At 45.2% G+C, this 15,629-nt stretch overlaps 2 protein-coding genes across 3 annotated transcripts in view; one reads left to right on the top strand and one right to left on the bottom strand.

The window, feature by feature from the left end:
* The window catches only part of LOC308655421 (uncharacterized protein), a 112,946-nt gene that overhangs the window by 65,644 nt on the left and 31,673 nt on the right, over positions 1–15,629 (top strand). The gene's annotated exons all lie outside the window — the stretch shown is intronic.
* LOC308655423 (CD48 antigen-like) overlaps positions 10,271–15,629 on the bottom strand; it is a 203,851-nt gene continuing 198,492 nt past the window's right edge. The window contains exons 3-4 of the mRNA XM_081305549.1: positions 12,946–13,245; positions 10,271–10,703 (exon numbers count right to left, since the gene is read on the bottom strand). Coding sequence (XP_081161675.1) covers positions 10,306–10,703; positions 12,946–13,245 — 698 coding nt within the window. The 3' untranslated portion in view covers positions 10,271–10,305. The remainder of the gene's footprint in view (positions 10,704–12,945; positions 13,246–15,629) is intronic.

Here is a 15,629-nt window from a genome sequence, read left to right as displayed (position 1 = left end):
AGGGAAATTGCATGGAAATGAAGGGAGACCCTCATTGCTATACAAAATTATGTATAAGAGGTTGTGAGGGGAATGGGAAAATTAACAAGGAGAGAAATGAATTACAGTAGATGGGGTAGAGAGAGAAGATGTGAGGGAAGGGGAGGGGGGAGAATAGGGGATAGGAAAGGTAGCAGAATACATCAGTCACTAATATGGCAGTATGTAAAAATGTGGATGTGTAACCGACGTGATTCTGCAATCTGCATTTGGGGTAAAATTGGGAGTTCATAACCCACTTTAATCTAATGTATGAAATATGATATGTCAAGAGCTTTGTAATGTTGTAAACAACCAATAAAAAAAAAAGAAAAAAAGATTCCATTCCATCTGTCTAAGGTATTCCTTGAGTTCTTTATTTGACCATTTTTCTGATGCCTCTAGGTCCTCCTGAGTATTTAGGCTGTCCTGCATTGTTTGTACTCCTTTTCTTCCTTGCTTTTTCATCTGCTCATGTTACTTCTTGTTCTGTTTGACTGCTGAGGTACTGTTTACTCCTATAAATTTATTTGGTTTTGTGTGTCTCTGGGGTCTCTCTTTTGTGATGGAAGTCTATGACTAGAGATGATGAGTTTTGTTGACTTTAATGCAGATTTATTCATTTCCTAAACTGTGTACAGATTCTGATGGCATATAGCTGTCTTCGGTTTGGTCTTGGGACTTATATTTAGGTCGAATGATATGATGGTATTTGAGGTTGGTATCTCTTGGCAACCTTGGAGGGTTGCTCTACTGACGAGGGATATTAACAGGAGAATGGTCTGGAGTATTTGGGGGTAGCTAGGGACTTGGTAGCACTATATAATGCCTTGGAACATTGACCTATACATGTTTAGTAAATTACACATAAACAGTGCCGTGATGCTTGGGAGGAAAGGTATTAGAAGGTAAGGGAAGAAGTCACTAAAGAGAATGAGAGTAAACAGGTAGAATTCAAGGAAAGGGGAATACGGTAATTGAAAAGACAAAAGAAAAAAATAGAAAATAAAAAAAGAAAAAGATTTTTTAATAAATAATAAAAAAATAAAAATTAAAAAAATAATAAAAAAATTGAAAAAAATAAAAATGAAAAAATAAACCCAAATAATAAAAAAAAATTTAAGAAATGCAGTCTTAGAGTTCAATTAACTTCTCTTCCAGTAGGTGGAGCTGTGCCCACTGGGCCAAGCTTCTCCTCTCAATACCTGGGAACCAATTACTGTGCAGCATCTCCTCCTCCCCGACTGGGCGAGTCTCCAATCCTGAGTGCCTAGGGTCTTGTCTTGTGTCTAGTCACTTCCCCACTTTCCTCCAGCCAGGCCCCGCTCACTGGTGATGCTCACCACAATACTGGCTACATGCCAGGTCTGCTGCTGCCGGGAGCCCTATTTTCTTGAACGACTGGGCAACTCTCCCTGTTTGCCATTCTCTCAGACCCTAAGGTTGTGGAGCTTGGGGCTGAGAACCCTCAGCATATTTTGCTTGCCCTCCAGTAGCCACGCACCCGGTAGCTGGTGCAAGAGACCTCAGTTGTCAGCACTGGTGGGAGCGGTAGCCGGGGGTCCCACGCCACGGATCCCATGCCACTCCTGATTCCCTCTGTCTGACTATCGTGCTCACGGGAGAGCTAGGAGGGGCCCTTGAGGTTTCCCTGATGTGTGGAGAGGGAAGGCTAGGGGGTTACACACCTGCCACCGCAGGTTTCAATGAAGTTATCTCCTCCGCCGCAGTCTGATGACATCAGTTCTCTGCGGTGGTGGTATCCCATGCGAATGGCGACTGTTTGTTCCTTTTGCCGGGTGACCGATGCAACAGATGGGTCCTAACTGGCTCTCCCAAGCCCCGTCTCAATCCTGTGGCCACTGCCTATGAAGGCTCGGTTGGCATTAACCTCTGCAGTTTCAGAAGGGCCGACCAGTTGTTTCAGCGGGATCTTTTAGCGCTGAGTCACAGCAGTTTGTTTGCGAGACGCAGGCGAACGGGAGCTTGAATTCAGTAGATCCGGGCTCAGTGTGTGTTCTGAGAGGCACAAACTGTTCCCCCCAGATCCACGTTAGCTCAGCATTGCCTAGTGATCTTGAGCAAACAGCATTTCAACGGTTTAAGACTCCCTATGCCCGCGCAGCTGAAGAGTTCAGAGATTTGATCTCTCTGCGCCCGCCGCCATGTTGGATCCCCATTTCCATTTTCATCTACTTAAGAATTTTTTAATTTCCCTTTTGATTTCTTCAGTGACCCAATGGCGATTCAAGAGTATGTTTTTAACTTCCATGTATTTGTACAATAAGGTTTGATTTATATAATTGGGTACTCCTGTGTTGGGGGCATGCATCTTTATAAGTATTATTTTCTCTGATTGAATTAATCCCTTTATCAATATAAAGTGGCTTTTTAAAAAGTTTTTGGTTTAAAATCTATCTTATCTCATATAAGGATAGCTACTCCTGGTTGCTTTGGGTTCCATTTGTGGAACTAGCCCTTCACTAGTGAGTTTCCTGTAGGCATCGTATAACTGGGTGTCTTTTTATGACTCATTCAGCCACTCTGTATCTTTTGATTGGGAATTTAATCCATTAATATTTAAATTTATTATTGATGAGCAAAAAAATTACTTCTGATCTTTTGTTTATTATTTTCTGGTTATTTTGTATATTATTTGATCCTTTCTGTCTTTATTAATTTAATGCATTTTTTTTAGTTCCAAGACTGTTCTGGGAGGTGCTGGAGATTGAACACAGGCCCTCATGCTTGCTAAGCACACAGACTACCACTGAACTGTACCACCAGAATGGTTCTGAGATTTATATTTGTTTCTTTTTCATGATCTATCTCTCTGCTAAACTTCTCATTCATATCATGGATTATTTGTCTAATTTTATTTGGGTGTCTGTCTATATTCTTTTGTGTCTCATCAAGTTTCCTTAGCATTATTCTTTTGAATTTGTTATCGGTCATTTCATCAATATCCTTTTCTTTGAGGTCTCTTGCTAGAGACTTACCATTCCTTTGGAGGTGTCATGTTGCCTTGTTTTTTCTTGGGTCCCTACACTGATATTAGTGCATCTGGCAGATTGACTAAACCACTTTCATAAGTGGTTATTGTAGCAAAATCTTTCTCCTAAAAGACACCTCTTGGGGTGTCAGTTTGACAGGGGGTGTTGACTGTGATTCGAGTTTGGCATTGTAGTGTGGTCTCCCTATAACTTCTTCAGCTGTCATCAAGAGCCCTGGACACTGTGCCTGCAGCAGTGGAGTCCATCTGTCTCCAAGGTATGTGCAGCTGTGGTGGCATCTCGAAACCCAGGAAGGTGTGGTGCCCACAGCAGTGTGGGTGAGTGTACATTATGTGACCACTCTGGAAATGGGAGTGGTGGTGCCAGTAACAGGGAAGATGGTGGACATTTCCTCATATCACTAACATGAGCTATGCTGTCAGAGAGGAAATGGCAGCCCCAGTGGCATTGGGGGCATGGAACACATACCCATAGACCTAGAAGTGGCATGGGCAAATGGATGGTCAGTTATAGGAGACAATGGAGGCAGCAATTCCTGGAGAGGAAGGTACCCCAGGTGCCAGGGACAAATGCCTTTGTTTCTCAGGTCTTGTAGGCAGTACCCTCCTGTCAAGCTAAATCATCTGTCCCTGTAGTGCAGAGAATTGCGTGGACTTGGTGGATAGGACACAGTTGCACTGCTTGGCCTACTTTGGTCTGTGAGGCTGTGGCCTTCATGCTGGTGTGGTAGGATGTCTGGGGATCTGCAGAAGTTTCTATCCATAGAGAAGTAGGAATCCCAATAGTGACTCCATTCTCAAGATAGCACCAAGCAACAGCTGCCTGGACTGCGGGGTTTGGGCAGTAGACAATGCTGAATTTATGCTCTGAAACAAAACTACTCTGTGGGCTCCAGGTACCTCTCATAACTGGGGTCCAAGACTGTATCTCCCCTATAGCCAGTGTTGCCAGTGGCCAGAGTGTTGAGATCCTGGGACTCCCCAGTTTCTCTCTCTCCCGAAATGGGAAATCTCTCTGGCCGAGAGCTGGGACTGCTGTTGCTCTGGGCTTTGTCCCTCCCTCTCTGCTGCCCTCCCAGGACCAACGAGGTTCCCCTCTCTCTCTTGCTGAGTTTCAGTGCTCCCCCTTAGCCGTTAACTCAAAATGCAGCTAGTCATTAGTGGTTTTGTTTCTTCTTGTGGAGGAGGTGAACTTGGGGCACCTTTACTCAGCACCCTGGAATCTCTCTTTCCATGGGTTCTTTTTGTTGCTGTTGTTGTTGTCCTTTTTAGATATACATGACAATAGAATGTATTCTGATGTATTATACATACATGGAGTATAATTTATTATAATTAGGATCCCATTCTTGTGGTTGTGCATGTCGTGGCATTTCACCCGTGGTGTGCTCCTCTATGGACACAGGAAAGTTAGGTACCATCATTCCACTGCCTCTCCTGTTCCCATCTCCCTCCCTTCCCTTAACCCCCCTTTGTCTAATCCAATGAACTCCTATTCTTTTCCCCACCCCTCCCCCCCAACGATTGTGTATTAACATCGACATGTCCAAGAGAACATTCGGCCTTTGGTTTGGGGGACTGGCTTTCCCTTGCCATAGTTTTAAGGTATGGAGGGATATTGAAACCCCTACCCCTTTTTCTCCCTTTGCTTCCTCAGTCATGCACTCCCCACCATGATGGCCTATCTCACCACAGGCCCAAAATCAATGGGGACAAGCTACCAGGATCTGCAACCTCCGAAACTGCAAGCCAAAATAAGCCTTCACTCTTCATGAGTTGATTTATCTCAGGTATCTTCTGCAATGAAAAATTAACACACCATTGCTTCATTGTATACTATTTTGTGTTTTCTTCACTTTACATACCTCTTTTTGGCTTATAATAATAAAAAATGATTTATACATAGTTTTATGTTTGCATATCTTTAATTAACATTATTATAAAATGATTTACATCAACACTGGGTAATAAGAATTCTTTAAAAAGAATTTTCTCATGTGGACAATAAAGCAAATTTGCATTTGATTATAAAAATTGAGGATATAAAGTGTATTTAATAAGCATAACACACATAAGAAACTGATAAAAATAAAATGAATACAATGTAATTTCATTTATGAATAATGATGCAAAAATCCCAAATAAAAATAATATCAAACAGCAAAATAAAAGACTACATTAAGTGGGATTTATTTCAGTAATTCAAGAACAGAACTCTATTAATGTGTTGTTAATTGAAAAACTGAAAAACATGATATATTCAGATGCTGAAAAGAAAATGATAAAATTTGACACTGTTTTTGAATTTAAAAATTGTTAAAAATCATATATACTTTTGTAACAAGATAAAATATATATCCTTAACCCCAAAAAAATGAATAATGGGGAAATCATTGACATTGTAGTCAGGAACAAAGTAATTATCATGTTATCATCACTATATTTAACATGGCTTTGGAGGTACTAACCAACATACTCATGCAAGAGAAATGAGTGAGGCATTAAAACTGGAAAGAAGCAAAATTTACAATTGTTTGTTGATAAATATGGTTATTTACCCCAGAAATTCAAGGGGATAAAGTAAAACAACTATTACAAACAGTTGGGAAATTGAGTAATGTGGCTTAATATATAAAACAAACATATTAGTTCTCACAATCAAGCAAACTATACTGAGGAGAATACTCTATTTATAATTGAGAGAACATCAGAATTTCAACAAGACATACCTTTTGTCTTTTGTACTTTATTCATATGTTATGTAATAAAAATAAAAGGACTGGACTAGAGGTGTGGCTCAGGGGTAGATCATGTGCTTAGTTAGCATGCATGGGGCCCTGGGTTTGATTCCCAGAGCCACCAAACATAAACACTAAAAAGTAAAGGGGTCTGTGAATAACTTGAATTCTGGGAGGCCCTGAGACATTAAATTTACTGTGCTGAGAATCACCCAGTAGGCAGCAAACTCAAGAAATGTTCCCTCTCACCCTGGGCTGAAGTGACCTGGATCTCCATCTACAGGCCTCATGGACCTGGTCAGTCAAGCCCCACTCCTCTCTATCTTGGGTAGTGGGCTTGACTATGATGTTCTGGAAGTCCTTTACCCAAGGCCCATCTTCCTCAAAGGCCTTCTATCCCAATTATCTTCAAGAAAATGCCCAATCCCCTAATGGGGGTAAAGCCAGCCAGAGGTCAGTGATCAGAAGTCTGGCAAACTGCTAAAATGTTTGCCTCTCCTACTTCGAAGTTTAAAAAGCAAAATAACTGCTCATAACCTGTAAGTCAGAAAACTTTCGTACATTTATTAATCTGTTTATGTTGCTATAACAAAGTATCACAGACTCAGTAATTTATAAAGAACAGAAAATCATTTCACACTGTTCTGAAGACTGGGAGTCCAAGGTCCAGGCCCCGGTAGGGCTGCTGGCCCCCTGGTGCTGCATCCTCCAGAGGGGATGAACATCAGCTGTGTCCTCACATGGCAGAAGGAGACAGGGCAAAAGAGATGCCTAATCCCACTCATGAGTCTTCTCAGGGATTTCAGAGGAGACACAACCATTCACGTCACAACAGAGGGGAGCCCAAGGGAGAAGCTCATGCTGCTTTGCTGCCTCAGTGGGATGGATCAAGAAGAATGGGGGTCTAGGAGGGAGAGCTGAAAACGTGGGGTGAAGAGTGAGGGGGGGACAAACTTTACCAAGGCCTGTCATCGTCCAAGTCCACTCCTGATCTAGGTGTCCGCTTTGGGTTTTGGACTTTTATGGATCTTCTCATAAATAGTGTGGACTGCCGGAGTCGGCTTGGGGGTCTGTATAAGGCAGATGTCCAGGTTATCCTACAATCCAAATGGGGGTGAGAAGGGGGCTGGGTTTGCTTCTCAGAACCAGATACAAGAGCCAGTCAAGCTACATCTCTGTGGGCTTCTTCTCTACCAGGGGGGAGTTCTGCCTCTCAACCCTGATAACACCCCAAAATGCAGCTTCACTCAGGCCCTCCCTTGAATGCCACTTGCTCTGTCTCCACCGGGATGCTTCCTGTGTCCCTGACCACCAGTCACCTCCACACTGCTCAATCGCTCCCTCGGCTCCTCTGGGGCTTTCTTCTCAGTGCTGTTGTCCCTGCTCAGTGACAATGGAGACCCTGCCGTCACCACCTTCCCCGCTTGGTTCCTTAGCATTTATCATCACCCAACATTTCACACTTGGCCTATTTATTTTATTTGCCATTGTCACCCCGCCCCCATGTTGGAAGCCACCCATGAAATGCACGTGGCCCAGATCGGCATGGTGGCCACTGAATGGGAAAATCTGGTATCTGGGAATCCCTGCGAGTGAGACTGCCCAGCTACACCTGAGCTCCTCTTCGGCTCGGCCAGGTCCACACAGCACCAGAGATGGGGTGACCTGCTGCAGCAGCCACACAGCCTAGCCACACAGCCTCCCAGAGATGGGTGTGGCTTATCAAGATTCCAAGACACCAGAGGCAAGACTCCACCCACTGAACCCTTATCCCTGCCTTCGATGCACCCCCTAAAAGAAAGACCCGATCCACTTTCTGGCAGTTCTGTTCCAGCTCCCTACCAGGACTAGAAGAATCTATCAGGCACTCCCTTTAAACTACTTTTCTGACTTTGTCTCTTATTTCTTCACTAATCACTTCACACTATATTTTTCTCAGGGGCTTATCCCTTTCTGAGCAGGAAAAATTATCCCTGCGATGTGTGGGCACCCTGTGATACCCCCACCCTCACTAGAATGCAGATTCTCTGAGGGGAAGGACTTTCATTGCTTTGGTGACTCCTTCAACCCACATTAGAACGATTCTAGGAACACCTTAGGCACTCAATAAGTAATTGTTGAACAAATTTGTAAATCACACTGACTGCTCTCAGGGAAAAGCCTCAGCTCAGTGTCAGGCATTATTTTTGCAATCCACATTTTTTAAAAGAAGAAACTGAGGTCCAGGGAAGTAAAATAACATTTCTACGGTTAAACACGAAGTCAGTGTCCAACCTGGGTTTCATGCCCCTCTCTGCTGACTCTGCTCCTTCATGTCCCTTTCTGTGTTCGTTCCCCTGTGTCCTGGGAGGGTATTCATTTTTCCCAGAGGGCAGAGCTCCCCAAGGCCAGGAACTGAGGTGGAGGGACTGCAGGATAGGGCTAAGAACTGGAATTGGATGTCACCTGATTTGGTTTTCTCCCCCAAAGCCATTAGTGCCCCTCTCCTGCGGTGCTCTAGTAGTGGAGGTCTGGGGCTTAGCTGGGAAGGAACTATTTCCTGAGTCCCTGAAGGCCCTAATCAAGTGGAGATATAACTCAGAAGGGCTGAGAAGGGAAGCAATTGTGACACACACTGAGGCAGTTGGGGACAATGGACAAGCACTGGGCTAGCAGAGAGGAGACCCCTGTTCTGCCTTGCCTTGCCATGGTCCTCTGGATAAGTCCAGTGATCATTTGGGGTCCCACACTCTCCACTATAAATTGCTGGGACTGGACCAAGGAATTTCTGGGTCTCAAAGGTCTCGAGTCATTTGCTCCTTAGTGTTGAGAGCCACAATTTAGTCAGAATGACACCTGGCATTTTTGCCAGAGGGAATGGTTGAAAGGTGACCTGCTCCATGATTAGGGCGGATCCTGCTGGGATTAGGGCGGATCCTGCTGCCTCAGCGCCCACTACTTTGGAGTTCCTGTTGAGTTCTTGCGGGGTTCTGAGAGAACTGGCACAGGGAGCCTGGTGGAGGCAGTGTGTTCCTGGGAAGTGTGTGTAGAGTGCTGGTGAGAGTTGGGGAATAAAGAGTTGCTGTTTGAAACTCCGTATGAGCCACCAAATGCCGCAGTCTGTCTGGGCACAATATAACCGAGCTGCCACAAAGCTTTGTAGGTTCAAACAGCAACTCTTTATTTCCCAACTCTCACCGGCACTCTACACACACTTCCCAGGAACACACTGCCTCCACCGGGCTCCTCTAGCCAATTCTCTCAGAACCCCTCAAGAACTCAATGGGAACTCCAAAGTAGTAGTGGGCGCCCAAGGCAGCAGGATCTGCCCTAATCCCAGCAGGATCTGCCCTAATCCTGGAGCCAGCCTAATCCCGGAGCAGGGTCACCTTTCAACCATTCCCTCTGGCAAAAATGCCAGGCATCATTCTGACTAAATTGTGGCTCTCAACACCTTAGAGAAGTCGGAGGATGGGAGGGGAGAGGAGCCAGCCCCTCGCTCTCCCTGGGGTGCAGACTGCAGCTGCACTAGCTGTCCCTACTCACCCCTTAGCCCAGTGATTCTCAAGGTGTGAGACCAGGTGTATCAGCATCACCTGGGAGCTTGGTAGAAATGGAAATTTCGAGGTCTACCCCAGACCCACTGAATCAAAAACTCTGTGAGTGGGTCCAGAAGTCCATTCTGTCAAACCCTCCAGAGAATTCTGCCAGCAACTCAAGTTTGAGAATCACTGCTTCTGGGGATTCCCCTCAGGGCCCTCTCCTTCCCTGGCTCAACCTGTCTCCCATCTTCTCCTAGGTGGGGTCTCTCCATCTGAGACCATGGCACCAACTTCCAACTGTGGGCCAGTGGCCAACAAGGTGCCCGCCCAGGGGTACTTCATCAGGGGGACAGCATACGCAAAGGGGTAGCATCTATGGTGGGATCTCAGGCAGGGAGAAGAGGGACAGGGGTCAGAAGAAGGTGGCTTCTCAGACCCTTGTGCTCACCCTGCCTTCGGGCCCTGCTGGGACCGTGCTTTTACTTCCTCTGGGTCTTGAGCTGACCGCAGAGTCCCACCAAAGCCTCGCCATTTACACTCGGGCCTCTCCTCTGGCCTGCATTTCAGCCTGTGGGTGAAGAGCCCCTCCAGGGTTCTAGGGCAACTTGCTCACTGCCAGGCTGTGTGTCCTTGAGTCAGTCACCTCCCTTGGCCTCCCTCTCCTCCTCACTGGTGGTAAGAATCTGAGGCAACCATACGGTGGATGTGGAGATGTATGTGCAAGGTGACCTCCCTTTGCACCACAGCTCCCAGCATGCTGTGGGTCCTCAGACATGCAGCCACATTGTTCAAGGCAGGGACCAGACCCAGAGCCTGAAAGTGGGACAGAGTGTCCTGGACATCCTGGGACTCCCGCCTCTGAGTACATGTCAGTTGCCCTAATTCAATTCCCTTAGACTCACCTCAGTGGGCCTCAGAGGGTTGATCTCTGCATAGAGATGGTCGTGGATGTCAAGTCCACCAATCTGCAGGTCATCAGAGTCTGCTCTAGGAGGGGCTTGGGGAACAGTTGCTGTCATTTAAAGTGTGCAATTGAGTGATCCCTCACCGGGCCCGGGGCAAGCTCATTGTTCCCAGGCTGTGAAAGCGGGGCCCAGACCCTGTCTTGTTCCTGCCACCCTTGGCCTTTCCTCACTGGGCATGCACCACCTCCCACCCTCAGCTCTGCTCCACCCCAGCTGCTGCCAGGAAAGTGCCTCTCTCTGCCCATGGACTTCCCAGGGTGCCAACTGTCTCTAGGGCCACCTGCATCCACTGCCGCTCTCCAGCACCCCCATCCCTCAGTGTCTCCCCAGCTTCTACCTCTCTCAGTCTCCATCTTCTTTCTCTTCCAGATCCACGCTACAGCCCCCAGACTCACCACCAGAACCATGATAAGAACTCCTCTCCAAAGCCATTTGCTCTGAAAAGAACCTGAGGTCAAGGACAGCCTGGTGTCAGATCTGTTTCAACCAGGAGTGGAAGGTGGGGAGAGGGTGGGGAGACGACACGACCACCCAGGCTCCATCTGTCTCCCGGGACCCAACTTTGCTGCAACCCAAAAGAATGTCCTTTCGCATAGTCTCTCCAGTGAGTGGCCAGTGACTCTTTCATTTTTCTGCTTCCAAGTCTTCTGTCCAATCGCTGCCAAACCTCAGAGGCTTCCTCTGCCTAGAGTGGCCATGTACATCCTGGCCTCTCTGTTCTCCTTGCAGACCTCCAGAAGGAAGGTACATGGCAAGAGGGAGGGGGTGGAAGGATCTGGACCTACACACCTCAGAGCATGTTGTCCTTTGGGTCTGTGATTAATTTTTTAGACTGTCACAAGAACACTCCTATTCATCCTTCAAAGCCCAACTCACTTGATCTCTGTCAGACCTTCCCCAACTCCTGTAGCAGTTTCTCAGGTTATCTTTTATTTCCTTGAACCACTCTTTATATTTGCCTCAACTTCAGCATTTAACATCTGGCTTTCTATTTAGAAACAAGCCAGGTGCAGTGGCATACGCCTGTAATCCCAGCAACATGGGAGGCTGAGGCGGGAGGATCACAAGTTCAAAATCAGTCTGGGCAACTTAATGAGACCCTGTCTCAAAATTAAAAAAATTAAAAGGGCTGGGGATGTAGCTCAGAGGTAAAGCACCCCTGGGTTCAATCCCTAGTATCAAAAAAAAAAAAGAAGAAAATAACAATTTATATATGTGTGTGTGTACTTAGAAATTTCTTCTTCCTCTTTTTAGTATATATTATCTAATAAATATTGATTGATAGGTTTACATAGATTACCTCTTTCAAATCTCACAACAATAACTGTGGAGTAGGTAAAAATATTAACCATCTTATAAATAGAAAGGCTTAAAAATTAAAATTATGTGATATATTCATGGTCACACAGCCAGGAAGTGTCAACGTCCCCTCTGCACTGTTCTTAGGGAGAGGGGCTTATCTTGTTCTTCACTGTGCACCATCCACTCAACATATAGTATGTATTCAGTGCAAATCTGTGGATGGAATCTAAGTGGAGGAGTGAGAAATAACAAGGAAGAGATGTGAAGTCCCCCCGAGGGAACAGGCAGAGTCAGGAAGACAATGGTTGAATAGGGTAGTGACTGATAATCACACCTCCTTTTGCACAATCACTGCCCCTACTGTGCAATTCTGGGAAGGTGGGAGGGTTGGTCTTTATGAAACACGGCTCCTTTATAAGAGCTAACACACCTTGAAGGCCTTTTACACAGCCCAAGTGAGCCTGAAGGCTGACTCGGGGAAGTGTAACTAGTTGGTCATGGTGGCTGCAGGTGCTCATGCTGTCCAGAGGGGGCTGACGGTGGCGTATATAGTCAGAGATGTTAAACATCCTCAAAGGAGATATCTGGGGTGCAGACATTTGTCTGGGGGTGGGGGTGGGCCCTGAGGGTTCACTTACTCCTTGAGTCCTCCCCCTACCTTGCTTGGATTCTGATGACTAATTCAGCCTCCCAGGCTCTATGATACTGGGAACTGGGATGCCCACATGCCAGTCTGTTAGGGTTTAGATGTGGTGTCCCCCAAAAGCTCATGTGTGAGACAATGCAAGGTTTGGTGGAGAAATGATTGGGTCATAGTGTTAATCTAACGAGAGAATTGATTCCTGATGGGACTAACTGAGTAGTTACTGGAGGCAGGTGGGATGTGGTGAAGGAAATGGTTCATTAGGGGTGTGGCTATGGAGTATATGTTTTGTATCTGAATTGAGTCTGTCTCTGTCTCCTAATCGTCATGTGAGCTGCTTCCCTCTGCCACACTCTTCTGCCATGATGCTCAACCTCACCTGGAGCCCTGTGGACTGGCTGTCTATGGACTGAGACCTGTGAAACAGTGAGCCCTTACATAAACCTTTTCTCCTCTACAGTTGTTCTGGTCGGGTCTTTCAGTCGCAGCAGTGAAAAAGCAACTAAAACACAGTCCTGTATGTAAGTACCGGGGATGCTGCAGTCTCCATACACTGGCCCAACTCCTGGACTTGCAGATTTGAAGACTTTCATGAGAATGTGGTTGTTCACTGAAGTGGGGATCTTCAGGTTGTACCAAGTGAACTCCTCAGTCCCATCACTGTCCTGAGTCCTCCCCAACTTGGTACCCATCCCTATTCATTGCCATCCCATTTCCATCACCCCTCCTGGGAGACCACACTCACCCCTCTGTGGGCAGATGCTCCCCAGGTCTACGGTTGCATTCTTCTGGTCTGCAGAGTTGCTGACCACACAGGTGAGATGGCCATGTGACTGACTCAGGGGCAGGCTCAGACTGAGATTCCTAGAGTTGGAGGCAGCTGACAGTGTCCCTCTCTGCTCCAGTTCCCTGGGAAAGCCATTGCTCAACCAGGTCACTGTCAAGTTCTCTGTGGTCTCTGGGGTCCCACACTCCAGACTGACATTGCACCAGCCTGATGTGTTGGATAATGAATGAATCCGAATTTGGGGTTCAGGGATGGGCTCTGGAATAAGAAGGAACAAAAGAGAAACATCTTCAGAACTGGAGGCTCACCCTAGTACATCAGCCATTCTCCCTAGGTGATACAGCAGTGAGATGTTGCCAGTGTTCTAAATGCAGGCCTGGGGAAGGAGCCTACCCCTCACCACACTCCCCAGTGGTTCTGACTCTGAGTCCACAGGCAGATGGCTGAAGCCTTTTCTGCTCAGAGAGGGGACCTAAAGCTCCTCATCATCCATCTACTCCAAGGAGCAAGGTGAGGATCACTTCCTGGACCTTTCCCAGGCTGCCCTGGTCCTCACCATTGTCCCATGATTCTTAAGTTCCTTAAAGTCACCCTGCTCAGGTATTTTCCATGACCTTTATAAGAAAATGGACTTGAAACTAGAATTTTATACTCTACTCACCTAGCATTAAATTACAAGGGCAAACAAAGACAGTTTAGGTCACTCAAGTGCTTTGAAAGCTAATCACCTCTTTTAAAGGAATTCGACAATATGCAGGGGAAAAATGCAAAATGAATTTAAGAATAAAAGAAACAAGATACAGCAGTGATCAAAGAGCAAGATCTACAGTCAAATCTAGATAATTCGGTAAACATCACATATGATTATCATCGCATAAATATATACACACATGTATTATATGTACATATAAATGTGTATGTATGTATATAATAGATATCCATAAGATAGAGGAGTTGCAAATACAATGAAAAAACATGATAAAGTTCTTGTTTTGTTCAGAGGGAAAAAATATGCTGATTAACTTGAAATGCTGAAGTAAAATCTTAAGTTTAGTAACCAATAGGATTAAAGTACAGGAGAATTATGTTATCAATCTAACAAAAGCAAAAAAAAAGTTATGTTAAACAGAAAATATTAAATAAGATGTCAAGAGCAAATTCATACATGTGAAATATTGAAGTACACTTACATGCATTAGCACCCACTATTAAAATAAGGCCAAGACACTCGGATTGGGTAAACCTAGTGTGCTATTTATACTATCTAATGACATAAAAATATTAAAAAGAAAAATATGAAAAAAGACCAGAAAAAAATATCAATAACATAATAGTAAATGTGGCAACAATTACTGCAAACTGCAAACAATATAAGATTTGGAAACACAACAAATGTGCCAAAGAGAGAGATTAAAGTACAGGGTAATTCTGTTGTCAATTCAATAAAAAACAAAACAAAAAAAAGTATGTTAAATAGAAAACTTTTTTGTTTTTGTTGGATTGATAACAGAATTATCCTTGTCTTTAATCCTATTAGTTACTAAACATATTATAGTTATTATGTATCTAACAACACAGTATAAGAATGTATAAATGTTACAAAACAAAACTACTGGAAGTTCAAGAATAAATTATTGACTCCCCCACTACTTTGGTGGACAGATCAGGTTGGAGGGGAGGATGTCATACAGGTAGAAACAAACATTAGTGGCCAGGTGTCCAGTCCAGGTCGCTCTGCCCACATTCAGGCCCAGCCCCCACTCCATCCCTGCCTCCCTCCATCTGCTGTCCAGAGTGGCAGAGCTACATTCTCAGTCTCTCAAATCTTCTTGCCATCGCAGTCTTGACCAATGAAGTCAAGCGGGGATTTGGTGGAGGGAAGGACAGGTCTTCATTCCTGAGGAGACAAAGCCTCAAAATGAGAAAGAATCCCCCACCCCCGCCCTTCTCTTTCGCTGCCTTTATTGCAGAACAGCATTTGGATAACAGCCATCCTGGAGCCGGCAGACCACAGCACAGGATCTATAAGACCTGGGCGCCAAGGACGGCAGAGCGGACAGAGCCAGCCCAGGTCCCCAGCGAGAAAGCTGAGCGCTAGCCAATGCCAGCAAGTGCTGCCCCTGCTCCCTGTTATATGAGAAACATAAATCCAACTCAGTAAGCCTTTGAAAATCAAGTTTTATTCTAATTGTTATCAAGCATATGCCTAAACGACAATGAAAAAAAGAGCTATTAAATCAGCAACACCAAAATTTAATTTTTAAAAAAATGAACCATCAAAAGAAAAAAGATTGATTCCTATGACTAAAACATTTAAACCATAAGTAAGTGATACTAGGAATGAGAATTGGAGCATAACTACAGACATAAAAAGTGTTTTCCATATATATATATATACACATACAGAGAGAGAGAGAGAGAGAGAGAGAGAGAGAGAAGGCAGGCACAGGCCCACATCTATAACCCCAGCTACTTGGGAGGCTGAGGCAGGAGAATCCCAAGTTCAAGGCCAACCTCAGAAACTTTGCAAGATGCTTCCTCAAAAAAAGTGGGGGGCTGGGTATGTAGTTTCTATAGTTCAGTGGTAGAGCACCCTGGGGTTTAATGGCCTATATTTCCAAAGAAAGAGTGGGGGAGTAAGA

Source organism: Spermophilus citellus, assembly GCF_964194105.1.
Source record: "Spermophilus citellus genome assembly, chromosome: 9".
In the NCBI taxonomy this organism is placed as follows: domain Eukaryota; kingdom Metazoa; phylum Chordata; class Mammalia; order Rodentia; family Sciuridae; genus Spermophilus; species Spermophilus citellus.
Note: the sequence above shows the minus strand (reverse complement) of the source record. Positions and strands in the feature narration are given on the sequence as shown.